At 47.0% G+C, this 14,961-nt stretch overlaps 7 protein-coding genes across 7 annotated transcripts, besides 23 other annotated features; all 7 read right to left on the bottom strand.

Moving 5' to 3' along the window:
• Positions 1 to 14,961: a sequence feature (heterozygous, non-Esmeraldo-like haplotype).
• Positions 40 to 939, bottom strand: Tc00.1047053506853.70 (hypothetical protein, conserved; the record flags this gene model as incomplete). Its single annotated transcript, XM_803048.1, has 1 exon — positions 40 to 939. The coding sequence occupies one exon, from the start codon at positions 937 to 939 to the stop codon at positions 40 to 42; it is 900 nt and encodes a 299-aa protein (XP_808141.1).
• Positions 1,122 to 1,146: a microsatellite.
• On the bottom strand, positions 1,368 to 2,108 carry Tc00.1047053506853.60 (hypothetical protein, conserved; the record flags this gene model as incomplete). The annotated part of the gene is made up of 1 exon (XM_803047.1): positions 1,368 to 2,108. The coding sequence occupies one exon, from the start codon at positions 2,106 to 2,108 to the stop codon at positions 1,368 to 1,370; it is 741 nt and encodes a 246-aa protein (XP_808140.1).
• Positions 2,442 to 2,489: a sequence feature (T-rich).
• Positions 2,534 to 2,578: a microsatellite.
• Positions 2,565 to 2,872: a mobile genetic element.
• Positions 2,667 to 2,690: a microsatellite.
• Positions 3,483 to 3,505: a microsatellite.
• Positions 3,609 to 4,904, bottom strand: Tc00.1047053506853.50 (2-oxoisovalerate dehydrogenase alpha subunit, putative; the record flags this gene model as incomplete). The annotated part of the gene is made up of 1 exon (XM_803046.1): positions 3,609 to 4,904. One exon carries the CDS (start codon positions 4,902 to 4,904, stop codon positions 3,609 to 3,611), a length of 1,296 nt encoding a protein of 431 aa, XP_808139.1.
• Positions 4,980 to 5,005: a microsatellite.
• Positions 5,005 to 5,036: a microsatellite.
• Positions 5,131 to 5,151: a microsatellite.
• Positions 5,361 to 5,383: a microsatellite.
• Positions 5,415 to 6,077, bottom strand: Tc00.1047053506853.40 (hypothetical protein, conserved; the record flags this gene model as incomplete). Its single annotated transcript, XM_803045.1, has 1 exon — positions 5,415 to 6,077. The coding sequence occupies one exon, from the start codon at positions 6,075 to 6,077 to the stop codon at positions 5,415 to 5,417; it is 663 nt and encodes a 220-aa protein (XP_808138.1).
• Positions 6,602 to 6,621: a microsatellite.
• Positions 6,719 to 6,762: a sequence feature (AT_rich).
• On the bottom strand, positions 6,905 to 9,214 carry Tc00.1047053506853.30 (methyltransferase, putative; the record flags this gene model as incomplete). The annotated part of the gene is made up of 1 exon (XM_803044.1): positions 6,905 to 9,214. The coding sequence occupies one exon, from the start codon at positions 9,212 to 9,214 to the stop codon at positions 6,905 to 6,907; it is 2,310 nt and encodes a 769-aa protein (XP_808137.1).
• Positions 9,275 to 9,325: a sequence feature (T-rich).
• Positions 9,362 to 9,398: a microsatellite.
• Positions 9,460 to 9,492: a microsatellite.
• Positions 9,589 to 11,769, bottom strand: Tc00.1047053506853.20 (hypothetical protein, conserved; the record flags this gene model as incomplete). Its single annotated transcript, XM_803043.1, has 1 exon — positions 9,589 to 11,769. One exon carries the CDS (start codon positions 11,767 to 11,769, stop codon positions 9,589 to 9,591), a length of 2,181 nt encoding a protein of 726 aa, XP_808136.1.
• Positions 11,816 to 11,841: a sequence feature (GC_rich).
• Positions 12,014 to 12,036: a microsatellite.
• Positions 12,289 to 12,314: a microsatellite.
• Positions 12,395 to 13,999, bottom strand: Tc00.1047053506853.10 (hypothetical protein, conserved; the record flags this gene model as incomplete). Its single annotated transcript, XM_803042.1, has 1 exon — positions 12,395 to 13,999. One exon carries the CDS (start codon positions 13,997 to 13,999, stop codon positions 12,395 to 12,397), a length of 1,605 nt encoding a protein of 534 aa, XP_808135.1.
• Positions 14,184 to 14,206: a microsatellite.
• Positions 14,366 to 14,403: a sequence feature (AT_rich).
• Positions 14,452 to 14,518: a microsatellite.
• Positions 14,626 to 14,646: a sequence feature (AT_rich).

Below are 14,961 nucleotides of genomic sequence, written 5' to 3'. Positions count from 1 at the left end.
CCCCCCCCCCCCCCCCCCATACCGCCAAAGAAATGGAGCTCATTGATCGTCCTGTCCGTGACTGCTCATGTGTCTTCCCTCAGCCCTCTGTGCGCTCCGAATACGTGAGAGGCGCTGCGAAGGCGCACGCTTAGGCGGATCCCTGGACTTGTGCTTAGCTCTCAAACGCCGGATGTACTCTCGCATGCGTGAATACTTCTCGCAACCTAGGTGGAAGAGGTACTCGTAGGGATAGATACCACCAGAGTGACCATCTGAAAAAACGATACGGAGGGCATAATTGCCAACAGGAATAACATCTGTAATGGTGATGCCACGACGTCCATAAATAAGGACGTCAGAGCCAATGACATCTGTGCTCGGAGAATACGCCCGCAGAAATTCTGCAAGAAAGCGCGTGCGGTGTTCTTCAAGAGGTCTCCTCTGACGTAAATCACTACTTACCGTTCTTGCAGGCGATTCCATGGTGTGGTGCAGAGCCGCATCATTACCATCATCATCCCCATCTGCGGCGGCACCCTTCACTGTATGTGCCATTGTTTCTTTTTGGTTTTCCACAGCACGGAGTGCGGCCGAGGGCCAGACAAGCTCGATGTAAAGTTTTTCTTTTGATACGATAACCTGCAAGGGCACGAGATGCGCCCGCAGACTCCGCTGCAACGTGAGCCGTTCCGCAAGATTCTCCTGCATGGAAACCCGCCGCGGGTATGGGCGACGTGGCTCCGTGATGCATTGCTCGCTGAGTGGCATGAAATGCGTGTCCGCCAATGACGACATATGCGACGTCACCGCAGAGCTGAAGCGGCTAATAATAGACGTGAAGCGTCGCTGCTGCTCAAGCAACGGTCTCATCATTGACGGTTGCAAGCAGAAAGTAGACGACACCCGTCCACAAAACGTATGACCGATGAAAAACAATTTCGTAAGCCGCGTATACATTTAAAATTATTTTCTGTTTTTATTGCAGCTCCTTCCCTCCACCGTTACTTCGGTAAATGCACTACACGTGTGTCAATACACACACATCACAGCCTTGAGGAGGGGACAATGCAGCATCAAGAAACACATCGTATCGGCATATATAATGAAATGTCAACAACATACATATATATGCGCAAGATAAAAAAAAAAAAAAAAGAAAAAGAACTACCCCTGTATATACATATAAACATATATATGCCTTACTCAACCTTCCATTTCGACGCTGTCCACCCGTCATGGTTTCTCCCATCATCAACGGCATTTTTCTCTCTCCCTCTCTTTTCTTTTTCAGCGGGGATCCTCCTCCTCTTCCCACTTCAATCATGCACCCACCCATACAGCGTAAGGACAAACAGAGTGCATCAAAGTACACAACATCATTTGCCTCACAGTTTCCATGTGCGCTCTTTTAGTCCAGGCACACGCTTCGGATAACGCACCGCATCCTCCTCCGAGGTGCCCCACAATTGCCTCCGTCGCAAGATGTAGTCGTACCAGCGATCGCCCATCCACCGCGGGAGCATGTAGTATAGGCAGCGAAAGAGTGTACGCAGCAACCATCGATCCAGCTTCATCCCAATACGGCATACCGCCTCGTATTTCACAGATACAACAATGTCCACATCCTCCTCCACACCATCAAAACCGCCCGCGAGCCCTCTTGGGGTTGTTACACTGGACGAGGCAAGAGGAAAAGAAAAATTGTTCGTTTGAAAGAAATTCTTCAGGCCCCTTTTCTCTTCACTGCTGTTCATGCCGCCTGTTCGTCCCTGTTGACGTCGCTGTTTTTGCCCTTGTCTTACGCGACTTAAAAATGAAGCCGTTTTTGATGGCACCTTCTCAATCAGCACAACACCATCCGCATCGTTTAAAAGATGTGGGAAGTTGCGGCGCACCTCACGCCACTCAACGGAGTCAAAGCTGCAAAACAACATTTTGTTCGCCTCCAGTTTCACCGGATCAACGCCCTGCATGATGCGAATAAAACTAAAGTACGAGAAATTGCGTTCCAACACGTGCCGCACACGTGCCTGACACATAAGACAGTGCCCATCGAAGACCACAAGATTCCGTGGGAGTTTGCGCAAAATATTTTGATACGACCGCCCGCGGTAAAGTTGTGACATGAACACGTCGACTCCACGCCGAACAACAACAAAAAAGGACGGCTGAAAGGGAGGCAAAACACCCAAGCCACGCAGATACAACACCGCACTACCCTCATTTCACAAGAAACCAAGAAACAAAAAACAACAGCTACATTCAAAGCTCATCATTCGCCATCAAAGGCAACAACAAGTGTGACAGCAACAACAATAAACCACGTCAATCGTTACAATAAGATATCATCAACCATAAAAAAATAAAATATGGTTATTAAAGACGTACATTTGCAATACCAATTCGCTCGCAATCCTTCTCACCTTCTTCGGTTCAATAATCCTGAGTTTCTCAATGATAAAAAACAAACAAGATAGAAATAAAAAAAAAGAAAAAAAAGAGATAAATGGAATGAGAATAAATTCACACTATCCCCAAAGTTTAACACCAAGTAGGTATATATGTATATATACTATGCATGTATGTACATATATGTAGTTAATTGGCAGACTTTGGGGGGTTCTCCAACCACAAGACCCCGCCGCGTGGTGGGAATCAAAAGGGGATGGGTGGGTGAGAAGGTAAAAAATAAAAATAAAAATAAAAATTTGCCTGGCCGCCATCGATTCCCTACTCCTCCCTGCTCCCCTAAAGTCGTGTTCTTCCCAACAATTCATATGGTAGAAAAGTGTCATAAAGAGGTGTATTCCTTTTACCAGGATATATATAGATATATACAAATTAATTATGTTAGCCAGCACTCCCGTAATTATTCTCTTCACAAGCTCCTAGCCATAATAAAACAACAACAACAAAAACAATATCAAGAATATGCAGTTGAATGAGGCCCTTTCCTCCTACTCTCCCAAAAAGAAGACGAGGACAATGAGAGGTTGCATTTTGGTTTAATGCACAACGAAATATCCCCAAAACTTCGGAAGGGAGTTGGCCCTTCACTCATTTACCAGAAAACAAGCCTATGCATCCAAATGGAATAGGTGAAGATAAGTAGAGTCGCCGTGAACTCTCCCTCCGCGTAAAGGGCAGTGGTGGTAAATGAAGAGAGGGAGGAAAACAAAGCCGCTCTCGCTGCCTTGCAATGCGGTGCCGTTGGAGAGAAATCTCAATTAATATATAAAGAAAAGAAGAGGTTCAAAATGCATTGCCATCCGACAAAATTCTCCCCCCCCCCCCCCCCTCCTTCTTCTGAGCGTACGTCCCCTCCAAAGCGTCCAACAAAAACAAACAAACGAAAAAGGAAAATCCTCTCAACATCTTGATTCGTTTTCATTATTATTTTTTCCTCCTCCCATTTCGTTGGTAACTTGGATACCTCCCCCAGATGCACAAAACAGCGGATGGGAAGGATAGACAAAACCTATGAAAAGTAAAAAAATGAAAATAATAGTAATAATAATAATAAAGGCAGCTTCGAATTATAAGTCTCTCCATACTTTTTATCGCCCTTCTCTTTTCCTTTCTTCTCGTTTTATGCATGCGTCTTGGGTTCGTAAAGTTATGTTTCATCACATGTTGTATTCTTTCTTGTTTCGTTCGTAGTGCTCCTCCAATTCCTTTTGCGCCTGATGCATCTCTGGTGTCATTTCCTTGTACACATCGTCATGCATCGAAGATACCGGCCACTTGGGCAATTTCTCCTGCCTGTGCAGCTCCGCAAGCGTTTCTTGCCGCACTTTCTGAGTCAAACTCCGCGACTGCTCGGGAGTCCACAGCGACTTTCTTTCCAAATACTTTTCAAACCGGGCAACTGGTAAAAAGAGATTTGAAAACACTTCCACTTCTTCCCGTGAACGGTACCATGTACTGTCATCAGAGGAAGAGTGATGGGAGCTACGATATACCAGGGCTTCCACGAGAACAGGTTGATTCGTCGTGCGAATAAGTTCACGTGCCTTGCGTACTGTTTGAAACACCGCCAAAATGTCATTTCCATCCACACGGGCGCAGGGAATACCGTAACCGATGCCCCGAGCAAAAATACCATCGCCAGCGTACTGTGAAGACGACGGTGTAGAGATGGCGTAGCCGTTGTTACGTATCAAAAAAAGTGTGTTGGATTTCATCGTTGCGGCCATGTTAACCCCAGCGTGAAAGTCCCCCTGGCTGGCAGAACCTTCGCCAACAAAAGCGGCACAAATACGTTTCTTGTTGGGATCCGTCTCACGTTCGTTTTCAAGACGACAAACATATCCAGTACCAGCAGCATGTGGAATTTGAGTCGCCACTGGAGAGCTGATCATATGAACATTGAGCGCGCGTGAACCATAGTGGATAGGCATTTGTCGACCTTTAAGTTCATTCTCAATGGTGCCCATACATTGCGCTACCATATCCTTCACCGTGTATCCACGGTACGTAAGGGCAGCCGCCTCCCTATACTGCAAAAATAGTTCGTCACGCATATCCAATGCCGCGGCGGTGCCCACCGCAGAGGCTTCTTCACCCATACTCGTCATATAAAATGAAATACGCCCCTGACGCTGTGCCTCCATCAAAATAAGGTCAATACTCTGCTGACGCAACATTGCTTCCATCATTTTAATCAGCGTCTCTTTGGGCACCTCTGGTTCCTGCTTCGGGTTTACTACTCTCCCATCGAGGTCCAGCACATGGAACATTGGCGTGGATGGATACTTTCGCTGATGAAATGTGAGTTCGTCCACTGTCGGGGTGCCTCCAAAGTCCAGATTCCACACCGATTGTGCCTTCGTAAGAGCTTCCTGCAGCGCGCGGCAAAGAGGCCGAGGTGTACGAAAGAGCCCGCCGGAATGCATAAGTGCGTGCGATGACTTGCGAAACATAGCCCTTGAATTTTATTTCAATCCTCTCACCGAGAAGTAGAGCCTCTTATGCTAAAAAAGGAGCAACAAGAAACCAAAAAAAAAAAAAAAAAAAAAAAAAAGAGAGAGAGAGAGAGAGAGAGGAAAAGAGAGTCAAGCGATACGTCCATAAAAAAAGTATTCCAATGGAGGTCCACGCAGTCCACAACGGTAGCAGCAGATGAAGTGGGTCTTCAACCCCCAACCTTTGTTGTTGTTGTTGTTGTTGGGTCTCGTCGTTGCTGTTGCCGCCGTTGCTACCATCGCGGCTCGGATAGGATGACTAAAAAATAAATTGCATCAGTACGTTCTATACATCAAAGAATGAAACAAACAAACAAAAAGAAAAAAAAGCGGCGAGGTAAATTCGTTGTGGCTGACTCATTCGTCCCGCTTGTTACCACTCACTCTTTGCTTTGGGGAACCTCCCCCTTGTTATTTTTTTTTTTTTTTTTTTTTTTGAGTGTGGGATTGTGTGTTTGCATGTTGACTCTACGCCTCCGTTAGATCATCGTCGTAGTAGAGGTGTAACGCCGGGATGTAAAAATCCGCGTTCAATCCTAGAGACTCAAACTCCTCAGACTCATCGACAATGCCATTTTCATCCAGCGTCTTCGTCATGTCAAGGTCGCGCCCATCTGGGTCATGACGACGCCAGGTGTAGCTCAGTGCGTGTGCATTATATTTGAGGAATCTGGTATTGACAATCTCAAACAAATTCTCCTCGGCGCACACCTCAAGTGTGTGTTCTGCACCATTAAGAGTGTTGATGATACGTATCTTGCGTGTCTTGCGGGTGAGGTTGCCAATGACGTATTGCTCGTCTTTCCACCACGGCACCTCGTAGCTAAGGTCAATGTTGCTATCCGGAAGAACGGTGGGTATGTGGGCAAAACGACCAAACGGTTGAGCGTACGTACGAAATCCTGTCTCGGGGTCGATGCATGTCTTCAGGTCCATCGTGTTCTTGTCATACCAGTGGGAGATGTCGGTGCCGGCGGCGCGAATGAGTGGCTGCACAAGGCTGGCAAAACGCGTGCCTTGGTACCGCTGAATAAGCGGAGTAATGTCTAGAACTTTGCCGTTGGCGGAGATGAATGCGTCATCCTCAAAGCAGTGGGCACGGACCTCCTTTGGAGTGTAGTAGCGCGGCATTGCTCTGCGGGGATCACACACAAACACACTCTCCCTTCGTTCACTTTCAAAAGCCCTCCTCTTTTTTCTTCCTTTTATTTATAAAGGTTTTTCCTCTCAAAAGAAGGTCTCTGCGTGTGGGAGCGTCCTTTCGCGGCAAAGAAATCCTTTCCGCCCAAAAGAAAGCAGCAAAATCACGCCACCACAGCCACTCCCCCCAGTCTTTTTTCTCCTCGTATTCTTTTTTTTTCTGTCTTTGGTTCAGTTATGATGGCGACAACACGTCGGAGGTACTCCCGTTGGCGTGTTCGCTGGATGCCACGCAAGACAGCTATGCGTCCCCGCCACCGTTGCCGCGGAACCTCCTCCCTCCTAACTTCCCCCCTCCCCTTGCGGTTGGAGAACTCCAAAATGGATGATGCACGCACGCAAAAGGGGGGGAAAAAAAAAGGATTAATTTCCTTCCCCTTTTTGACCCTTTCTTTTTTCCGTGCGAGTGTGTGTGGTAAACATCCATGACCACGAGGAGAAAAAGAAACCAGAAAAATAATAATAATAATAATAAGAAATAGAAAAAAAAAAAAGGGGATGTAAATAGACATTCAAAGAGATAACGCCACAACTCTCCTTCCCTCTTTCATTGCTTTACTGCACCAAACTGCAATATATATATATATAATTACCAAAAGAAAAAAAAATAATAAAAGGCAACAGAACTTAGCAACAATTTTTCTTTTTTTTTTTTTGTGATTTTTCTCCAACACATTTAGTGTGTATCCACAAAGTTGAGTGTTAAAAAAACTTTTTTTTTTTTTTCCACTCCTTCACACATCGTCGCATCGCCCCCTTCAAGAATTTAAGAGGATAGAGGCAGCCCAGCCACCGTCATTAATTACTGCTGTGGTTGCCTTTACTTCCCCCTCACGCCCTTTTAAAAGTCTGGCGTCGTAGCTATAAAACACTCGCTTTTCTTCAACATTCACACATCGACGCAGATGCAGTTGCAAACGGTCATCCGCTTCCACCTCCAACACGTCTCGTGGTTCAACGGCAAAGAAACACGGAAACCAACTAAACATCTCGGGAGTCCGTTCCTCAGGTGTGGTTGAAAGAGTCGTTGAAATATCAACGTCCCCCACATTATCCACACCACAATTTGATTTGGAAGCAAACAATACGGCTGTAAAGTACCCAATGAAGCCGCTGCAACGACCAGCAGTGTTCATGCGAAAGGTGAGCAAAGCTTCCCGCTCCTTCTGGAAATCCCTCCCTGTAAAGTGCTGAAAGGTCCAACAAGGCTGCGGTGTAGATAAGGAGACGCCACGACACAAATCCGTAACAAACATGGAGTGAAATATCGCTGCACGACGGTCATGGCACCATGGCAACAACACCGTGAGTCCCGAGACAGCTGTATCTGCAAGAGATTCTTCCATCCGTCCTGAATACAATGGGGCAATCCAGGCAGTGTACTCTTGTGGAATGGAGACCATGTGTGGGTTCGGCGGAATTCCCATCGAGTTCTGGTAGCGTCGAAAATCCTCACAAAAACCGTCTATGCACTCTGGGCTAAGTTCATTGTCACCGAAGCTTCCCAGTAGCTCCGACACAACCAAGTCACACAAACCCCAAAGCTTCGGCAGAGGCCCTTCTATCGTCGCCGTCACTGCTCGTCCATCTGCGCACATGGTCTCTACCAAATGACCGCAAGCACTTATATTATAACACCATTGGGGATCTGAACGCAATCGAAGACGAATAAACTCCATCGCCTCAGGGTTCTTTTCCACCGCAAACAAATGAACACGAATACCAATGGAAGAAGCAGCGGCCAAACATTCCGCAATTAAGGGACCTCGGCCAGCACCCAAGAGAACCACGTACGCAACATCCATTTTGTCACCTCCTGTGTTCTTCAGATATTTACTGCATAGTCTCCCGTGTCCACGTTCGTCATGGTGCTCTAACCATTCACGGAAGTAATTCAACATTGCAGCATGATAACGCTGGTATTTGACAAAGTCGCACTCAAAGACTTCATACACGCCGCTTGACAACATGTGTCCTAGCGGCTGCAATGGTAGTTGTAAGATGTCCTCAAAGCTTGAAAAGTTGTCCCTCCTATTATCTAATACATGTCTCTCATACAGCTGGTTTAGTAGCGTGTAAGCTGGAATAAAATCTTTAACCGAAAAAATAGGCGCCGCCCGTCGTCGAAGCAGTTCTACAATAAATGCCGCCAAGGAGATGAAAGGAGGTTGGGCTGTCGCCCAGTAAGAATTAATAAGAGGCAAAATATCCTTCGGCAAATTTGAGTCTGGCTCAAGGTGGAATGGACCAGACCGCAGTGCACGCATCAATTTGTCAATATGTGGGACCTCAAACGCCACAACAGGCTCCCCAAGCCATTCAGATGGAAGTGCCCCGAATGTCTCAGAAAAGTACAAGTACGGCGTAACTCTGTGTAATGCCTCACGAGCAACGCAACCCGCAGCATCGGTCAAAGAAGGTGGGGCGTCGCCCCACATAAGTGCGGTGCGAAGTCGAGAAAATGCCACACGATGAGCCTGGGAGGAGGCATCACAGTAAACCCAAATGTTTGTCGTCCGATTTTGCCGCAAGTGATCCGTAAGAACAGTGACAGCGTCGGTAAATGCAGGAGTTGTAACGTCACCATTAGGAAGCGGCACCAACACCGCACTAAGGCCCAAAAAGGCCGCAAGGCGAAGCAAACCAGGAAACGGACTTCGTTCGTCAGCTGAGAGATCCCATGACGACGCTGTGACGCGGCCACAAACAGAAGGCCCCCAAGATCCTACCCGACTCAGTAAACCCCACGTTTGATCCATTCCACTTTTCATGCCGTCCAAATTGGAAGCCAAAGCGGCAAGAGGGGAGCATCCAGTCGTCTGCCGGCCACTACTCCCATCAGCCGCAGCCTCATCAATGGGAAAGACACACATTGAGGCCCCACATGCTGCCTGTTGTTGCAACGCAAACTGCAGCATCTTCCCGGCAGTAAACCCAAAATGTCGAAGGCTTAAACTCTGAAAAACGCCCTCCTCGGAAGGCATAAGCCACGCCGTCCGTGACTCAAAAAAACCGCGTCTTTTTCTCTCATTCGCCATGGAGGCGGCTGTGGCAGCAACGCTTTCCATTAAATTTATAGAATTAACCCACTTTACAAAAAATGACACACAGAGGACAGCAACGACTAAAAAAACAAAAACTAAGCAACCTCAAAAACAAAAACAAAACAAAAAAAAAAAAAGAGTATACAATGCCAATGCATTACAAAATGTAAAAAAAAAAAAAACAAGCAAACAAACAAACAAAAAACAACAACACCAACGTGCAATATATAAATATATGATCAACAGAAAGCACGACGATACACACACACTATATATATATATATATATATATATATATATATTCTCAAGAAATTTCATTATTTATTTTGAGCAAATATCCTAAACGACATTTCATTATCAAAGAGACCGACTCCGTAGTCATTTCCATTCTACAACATCTACTCCAACATGGCCTTCCGCTCCCTCACCAATCCCAGCAAATGATCACGGGTAAATGGTCCGTGACCGCTTGTAGCATTATTTCCAGTCAAATTCCTGCGACCCCATTGACCGCTGTCGGAAAGGCCGTTTTGTAACTGATCTCCAGCAAAACGTGGGGTAGAACTGCGTGACGGAATGCTAGCCGTGGGTTTGTCTCTTCTAATCCCTCCTGTCGTGGCGATCGCCTTTACATTGGCACCATATTGAGAGCCATCCATGCTCGTGATTCCTTCATTTTTTCCCCCATTTCTACTATCATCGACTTCTCCTCCATTGATCTTCGTCTTACCTGTCCCCGTTCCATTTTGCATGCGCAATGGCGGGTCATTGATGCCTTTCTCCTGCAACATCTCCACCGGAGCAGCGCCCCGTTCTCCCGTGGAGCCTCGCTTTAACTCCTCGAGTCGTTGCCACTGCATTTCTAATTTGAACAGTTCATCGCGTATTCTTTGAGACTCTTGGGATAATAACGGAATTCCTTTCCCTTGTGATACCTCGCGCTCCATGTTGTATTCTTTGCCCCCGACTGTGTCAGCGTCATCAAGAAGGTTGCGTGTTGCCGACGATTTCCGTGCCGCTGCCGATGGTAGTGGTGGGGCTTTGGCTAATGCTGCTTCCTTAAAAACGGATGCATTCCTAATAAATTTCGATGGATCACGTTGAAATTCTTCATAGCTGCTACGTAGGCGCTTATAAAGGTCTTCAATACCCTTAAGGTACTCGGCCACGCGCTCATCTTGCCTTGCGGCTTCTTGGTAAGAAGTATGATGAATACCGCTATGCCTAGCAGCATTAGATAAGCGACTGCTGTTATCGTTTCTGCTTTTCACACCCGCATGATTTTTATGCCCACGGCTGTGATCACGAGATGTATTTGACATTCGTACATTTTGGTGGGAAGGTCGCTTTTCCATAGCGTCCTTTAAACGAGGTGAAGGTACTTTGAGTGCACATGCCTCAGCGTAGTAATTTCTCCGTTGCTGATGTGCCATTGATCTACTGGATGATCGAGAGTTTGTCACGATGTGCCGTGAATTGGCAGAAGAGGGGCTGAGCCTTCTCGCAGATGCTGGTGTTGCACAAATTTTATTTCGCCCACGTGTTGACGATAGGTTTTTAGGTGCCTGACGCCCTCCTTTCATGGAGCCCTTCACAGGGTCTCTAACTGATGTATGGGAGGCGCTGGCACGCAGCTGACGCCTTTTCGCCTCACGAGCAATCAAACGCATATGTTCCTCTTCTTGCGCTGATATCGAAGGTTGACGCCTGGAACTCCTTCGATGTGGTGAGGGCCCTCTTCCTCTTCGAGGACCTGGCTCCGTCACACTGCCTTCGTTATCATCATCCTCGTCGTAGTCGTCGTAGATAATTGACTTATTATCCTCACGATAATTTTCCCACTGCTGTTCCTTTGGATGTTGAGGACCCTGCAACAGCGGAAACCACGGCGGAGGGGGTGGGATATGGCTCCAGTCCATGTTTGGAGAGATTGGTAAGAAGGGCGGCAGCATGTGTGGTGGAAACGGAAAAGTGGATGGAAATGGAATGTCTTGTGGCGTCGGCCACTTTGCGGCCGCCTCACCACAGTTTTCGCCACACGAAGCGCCCGAGGTGTTGTGTGGGATGGGTGGTGGTGGGATCCACGGGGCATCCTGCGGTAGCGTCCAGTACGTGGCCGGAAGAGGCGGCGGCCAGCCGACACCCCTCGAGTCGGCTCCACTGCTACCCCCAAAAAAGAAGGACGGAGGAGGAGGAGGAGGTGGTGGCGGCATATAACCGCTGCCCCCGACACCATTCCTGGTGCAGTTCGCACTATCGTATGAGATGCCAGGATGCTGCGGACTCACGCTACTAAAGCGATTAAAGACAGTCGACGTCGTCGCCTCGGGGTTCCCACCGGAACGGTTCGAATGCCTGAGATCATTTAGTCGCGGCGATGTGTGCTCCGCAAGGTGACAGCTGTCCAAAAATGTGTGAGGCTCACGACCTTCACGCCGTTCCCTCATCGTAACTGTCGTCATACAAAACCCCCCACCCAAAGAAAAGTCGTAGAGAAAAGTAGAAAGGGCGCACGCATCACATAAATGAAGGGGAAAGGAAAAAGGAATTAGGTACAATTCACACAAAATCCGCCCCATGCTGTTTATAAGCAATTCTTTACACTTCTCATCCCTTTCCACAGCTGCGGGGGGGGGGGGGGGGGGGCGCGCACCGGGTATGGAATACGCCAGCCGCTCTCCGCCACCACAAGCTGCTTCTCCTCGCCCCCCTCTCTAAATGCATACAAATATATACGTATATACATATACACATGTACATTATCTTTTTTCAGGGCGCAGTACGTACAAGAAAGAAGAGTAAAAGGCACTTGCCATCCAAGAAAATAACAACAACAACAACAACAAAAAGGAACGCCATGTACAGTAAAACAAACCCAACAACGACAACTCAGCAGGAGAAATTTTTAGTCGCTCCAGGCTTCCACCATCAACACCAATACAAACTGCGGTCACTTGGGTAACCGCACAGCGCGGAAAGAGAAAAAAAAAAGGTCTAAGAGAGAAAGAGAGAAAAAAAAAGAAGGCGTCCATATATGTATAAAAACATTAAGAATAATACTCGTTCCTCCCTCTATCCATTATTATTATTAAATCCTCTTTTTTTTTTTTTTTTTTTTCTTCTTCCTCTTCCTGCGCTCCCATTCGGAAAGGAAATCTAAATAAGACTTCTTCCTCCCCGAGAAGGTAAAAAACAACAACAACTCTAACTGACAAAATGTGACTGCCATCCCGTTACCGTACTCGCATAGCGAAGGAGATCGTGCCGCATCCGTTCCTTGCTCTCCCGCTTCATGTATTGACACATGCGACGGCTCTCCCGTAGCGAGTGTGAATGATACTCTGCCAACTGTCGGGTGCGTTCCATCATAAGATCTTCTGCGGTACGAAGATCATTACAGGCAGCAGCCATGATGGCTTTGTAAGCGCTGCGGTACTTTTGATCCTCATCCTTAATCTGCCGCATACGCTCCAATTTTTCCCGTCGATCTTCTTCCAATGACTGCCGTAGATTCTCGCGTAGTTGTCGCGTTGCGTCGTTGTGTCGTTGGAACATTTTCCGCCGAATTTCCTTCTGGAGATCATCAATGAGACGTACGGAACGAAGCATTTCAATCTTTTCATTTCTCAGGGTGTAATCAATCATGCGCTTCGGTTCTTGGCGGAGGAAATCCTCTTTTGAGACGGTGTCTGGAACGAGACTGCGAGGAAACACAACCTTGGGCTTCTCGCGCCGCCTGAGTCTCCTGGCAACTTTCCCATCATGGTCAAAGAAGCCAACCTGACTGCTGTCGAGGTGGCGTGGCACCCCGGTCCGCTGACGTCTCTCACGTTGGCGGGCCTCATTTATCAGTTGTTCTTCCATTAGGCTCAACCGTTCCCGTACATCCGCAATGTCGGAGGAATTAATGACCCGATTGTATTGTTTGGGCGGGATGACCTCGGCGTTCCATGCATTCACTAACTGGTTTGTGGGTATTTCTTCCTCATCTCCATTACCATAACTACCAGCACTGCCGCCGTATTCATGTTCATCCTTTACAGGGGTTCCCATAAGAATATCCTCTTCATCCTCATCTTCCTCGCCTGATCTCATGAAGGCAACATCCCCCGTGGTACCCCCACCCGCCCTTTCTTCCATTTCTGGGACATGTCTATGATGGCCGTGGTGCGTGTGATGTGGGAGAGAGAGCGGTCCTGGGAGCTGACCGACACGTTCCTCGTCCATATCCAGAGGAGCAACCTTAGCATGTTCCTGAGGGAATTGGGCAAAATGCATTTCATCCATGTGTAACATTCGTTCCCCTTCTTCCACAGTTCTTACTGGGGCATACCACGTTCCATCTTCTGCGGATTCATGCGGTAACTCTGCTAACACCGGTCTTGACACAGCTGTAGGCAACAAATTTCGCGTTGACGGTAACTTCCCAGAGCCAACTGGAATGGAAGCACCGGCCCCCACACCCCCTTGCAGTCTCATTTTGTATGCAATATTCAAAAAAAGCGTAATTAGTCGACTGATGTGCTCTTCATTAAATTGTATAATCTGCTCTGCGTCAATGCCCGCAACGTCAATACCCCTCTTGTCTCGCAGTTCATTCAATACGCGTGTGACATTCCATTGCTTTTGTTGCAGCGTATATGGGGAGCTTTCAATGTCTTTGATGGTACAGTTGTAAAGACGCTGGTAAAGAAGCACAAAGAGGCTAGAAGAGCATTGTTGAAGGGACGTGATGGCCTTCTCAAGCGATATGGAGCACATCGCAACGAGCTCATTCACATCGTCACATGTCACCTTCGGTGTTTCCATTGTTTCTACTGGAGAAAAAGAATTTTTATACCCCTCACAATAATTTCCTTTTCCTCACGTTTGATGAATGTTGTGGTGATCGTCCGTTCGCCCCCTCACTGGTTTCTTCGCACAAACGGACGGGTGTTGTGTTGGGTGATTCGATGCTCTCACAAATACAAAATAACCCGCAAGAATCCCTGCGAAAAAAAAAAAAAAAAAGAAAAACAATCCCTTTGGCTTTGGTCTCCCCCCCCTTTACCCACTCACGCACAAAACGCCGCCCCTCCCCCTGTGCTAAAAAGCACTGCGAAGTTGCAGGAAGTGAGGGGTGATCAGGAAGAGCCGAGCCCTTCGCTTTTAAAAAAGCCACAAAACAACTACCCCAATAAAAAAAAGAAAAAAGAAAATAAATAAATAAATAAGAAGTTCATACGTATCCACACACGCATGCAGGCGTAAAACCATCTATTAGAAAGACACATACACACACACAGGGACAGGGACAGAGACAGCAATATAGAGAAAAAAGGGAGAGAGCACACTTGAATCCAGAAAAAAACAACAACAACAAACAACCAAAAGAGCGACTTGGGGAAATTAATTTCGTTTTACCTCATTTCTTCTAAGATTTTATCGCATATACCAATAATAATAATAAAAAAAAAGCATAACGGTAAATAATAAAAGATCATGGGACCATGTGTTTTGTGTAAATGTACACATGCATGTAAAATCATATGGACCTCACCTTCTACTACGGCAAGCCTCTTTTTTATGATAATGGTAATTGCTTTTTTGTTCTTGACGTTTTTTTTTCTTTTTTTTTGCCGTCCTTTTCGTCATTATTCATGACTGCTACTTCCCCCCCCCCCCCTCTTCCCTTCCCTGCTCAGTTGGTCCATTTTCCATAGCATCAGCGGATGGTTAAAGATACATGGATACAATTTTGTGGTGGCAGGGGGCTTTGGGCATTATCCGAG

The sequence above is a fragment of the Trypanosoma cruzi genome, genomic scaffold, assembly GCF_000209065.1.
Source record: "Trypanosoma cruzi strain CL Brener 1047053516773 genomic scaffold, whole genome shotgun sequence".
NCBI lineage: Eukaryota > Euglenozoa > Kinetoplastea > Trypanosomatida > Trypanosomatidae > Trypanosoma > Trypanosoma cruzi.
This window is presented reverse-complemented; position numbering and strand designations above follow the sequence as displayed.